Source organism: Cyprinodon variegatus, unplaced genomic scaffold (assembly GCF_000732505.1).
Source record: "Cyprinodon variegatus isolate N-32 unplaced genomic scaffold, C_variegatus-1.0 Scaffold1679, whole genome shotgun sequence".
NCBI lineage: Eukaryota > Metazoa > Chordata > Actinopteri > Cyprinodontiformes > Cyprinodontidae > Cyprinodon > Cyprinodon variegatus.
Window position 1 is genome coordinate 49,772 of NW_015152132.1, and position 2,784 is coordinate 52,555.

General features: G+C 43.2%; 1 protein-coding gene across 1 annotated transcript in view; it reads left to right on the plus strand.

Moving 5' to 3' along the window:
• dennd4b (DENN/MADD domain containing 4B) overlaps nt 1-2,186 on the plus strand; it is a 27,992-nt gene extending 25,806 nt beyond the window's left edge. The window contains exon 24 of the mRNA XM_015404261.1: nt 504-2,186. Coding sequence (XP_015259747.1) covers nt 504-692 — 189 coding nt within the window. The 3' untranslated portion in view covers nt 693-2,186. The remainder of the gene's footprint in view (nt 1-503) is intronic.
• The last annotated feature ends 598 nt before the right edge of the window (nt 2,187-2,784 follow it).

Sequence of the window (2,784 nt, forward strand, 5' to 3'; positions counted from 1 at the left end):
ATTTTTTTTGTGTGATCATCGCACTTGTACGGCGGGCAAATGCAGTGAAATTTGTACTTTCCCAACAATAAAAACTACTTGCCCCGGGAGATCGGGCGATGGTTAACATCAAGCCCTGTCCCAGAAGCAGAGACTTTAGAGCATTTTCATTAGCATTTAGTGTTATTAGCATAATTAGTCATTAGTTTATCTAATTATTAGCATCTGTAGTCATTAGCTGCTGTAGTTATTAGCATCTTTAGACTGTAATATCTGTAAGACACAAATTAAACAGATTAGAAATACTGAAAATAACTTTGTTGATTTCATTCAGGGTCGGATATTTTTATATTAAGTGATCTCAGAGAAATGACGCTTGCACAATTTTGCTGGGCAAAATGGGAATGAGGGGAATTCAGATTCCAGGACCTTCCTTGTTCCAGTTTTAAACCAGAGCCAACCAGATGTGTGATCTTGGGGCCGCGGCTCGTCATAGTCATCCCTGATCTCTGACTCTGATTCTCTCTCCAGACGAAGCCTCTGAAATCTTCCTGTCTTTGTTTGCAGTTGCGTTTGATAAGAAGTACAAGGCGGCGTACCTGCGCCTCGGCAGCTCTCTGGGTCGGGATGAGCTCCGCAGGAAGAAGGTTCAGCCTCCTGGTACCAAAGCCATCGACTGCAGAAGAAGCTTCCACCCGCCGCTGGAGTGCTGAGGGTTCCCTACCCTGGGAGAGGGGACAGTGGCAGACCCAACCCCGCAGCCTCCACCTGCTTCACCTCTCCGCTGCCTCCTGGTGGAGGCCAGAGTAACGTGCGCCTTCCTTTCATCCTCAGCAGGTCCTGAAGCGGTCGAAGAAATCGGATCGGAGTGTAAACCGATCTCGGATCGGTTCTACAGAGGATGGAAGACGTGTTTGCACGAGAGCAGGGATCAGCTGCATCCCGGATCTGAACTGGAGGTGCTGTCTTCCTGAACTGGAGTTTGAATGGGACGTTTGTTTTCCCTACAGGGAGACTTTAAGGACTTTATTGTCGAAACTCCTCAGAACCTGTTTGATAACTGCGGAGTTTGTTTGGATCGGCTGCTACATTTTTTCCATGAATCTATATTTAGTGATGTTTCCTGTGAATTTTCTCCAGAGAGATTCTTCGGTCTCTAAACATCAACGCTTCCAGTCCTCCAGAGTTTTAGTTCCTGTCGTGGATGCAGTTTGAGCAGCTGATCACAGAACATCTGTAATTCCCTTTTGGGCTCCGTTCAGCTCAGATAGAACAGAACCGGATCGGCCGTCTGATAGGCTGCAGTGATACGCAGACTGAGAAGTGTTGTTCTCCATTAGAGCCAATCACTGGAAAATTCCCAAAAGAAAATGTAAAATATTGGAGCGATTGGTTGGTTGAATACAAGCCAGAACCCAGAAAAGGCTCTGAGTTTTTATTAACGAGTGAGGAAGAACAACATGCTGGTTCTGAACTCGCTTATCTGTTTATTTTTAAATTTAAGACCAGAACTTTGACATCAGAGCAAAAATGTATCCATAAATATTCCTCGTTACTCCGGGTCGTCCGGATCCAAACCCGAGCCGCAGGCTGAGCATCGGATCGGTCTCATTCGACTTAGACTTTAGCTCCTGACCCGGTTCCTGTCGGGGAAGATCAGGTCTGGTTTCACTGGGGGTTAAAAATGGCTCCGGCTGTTAGGAATGAATGATATGATGGGGATGAGAAGTTCCAGATGATTCTGATTACTGAATGATTTCCCAGGAAGGATCCGGTTCTGCTTCAGCAGAACATTTGATCAGGAGCATTTTCCAGGCTCTGCATCCTGGAAGTCATGTTCTGAGTATAAAATAAGAACAAAGATCAACAACTAGACCCGAGATAGAAGCTGAAACACGGGGAGATCCTAAAGGACAACGAACGGATCTATCTGGTTCTGTCAGGCCCAATCTTGCCATCGGAACACCGACTCAGGATTCCCGACCCGAACACAGGAACCCTGCCCTGACTTCCTGAACTTCCTAAACCTGTTGTAAACTGTTTCTGGGTCGGTTCTGTTCACCAGCTGTGATTGATAAGCTGAAGGCCAGAACTCTGCTCCGACACACAGATGTTTATTTAAGTTGGATGTTTGTCTAATTTATATCTGACTGTGAGTCACGTGGAACCTTAGTTTTTGTTTTGTAAGAAAACATCAATAAAAGACGTCAAAGAACAAGAAGACTGATTCTGTTCATTCATTCATCTATTCATCCATTCATATGTTCACTCATTCATCTGTTCATTAATTTATCTGTCCATTCATTCATCCCTTCATCCATCATCTATTCATTCATTCATCTATTTATCCATTCATCTGTTGATCCGTCATCTGTTCATTCAATCATCCCTTCATCCATCAACTGTTCATCTATTCATCTGCTAATTCATTCATCTGTTCATTCATTCTCATCTATTCATCCATTCATATGTTCACTCATTCATCTGTTGATCCATTCATCTGCTCATCCATTCATCTGTTCATTCAATCATCCCTTCATCCATCATCTGTTCATCTATTCATCTGCTAATTCATTCATGTGTTCATTCATTCTCATCTATTCATCCATTCATATGTTCACTCATTCATCTGTTGATCCATCATCTGTTCATCCATTCATCTGCTGGTTCATTCATCTGCTCATCCATTCATCTGTTCATTCAATCATCCCTTCATCCATCATCTGTTCATCTATTCATCTGCTAATTCATTCATGTGTTCATTAATTTATCTATTCATCCATTCATATGTTCACTCATTCATCT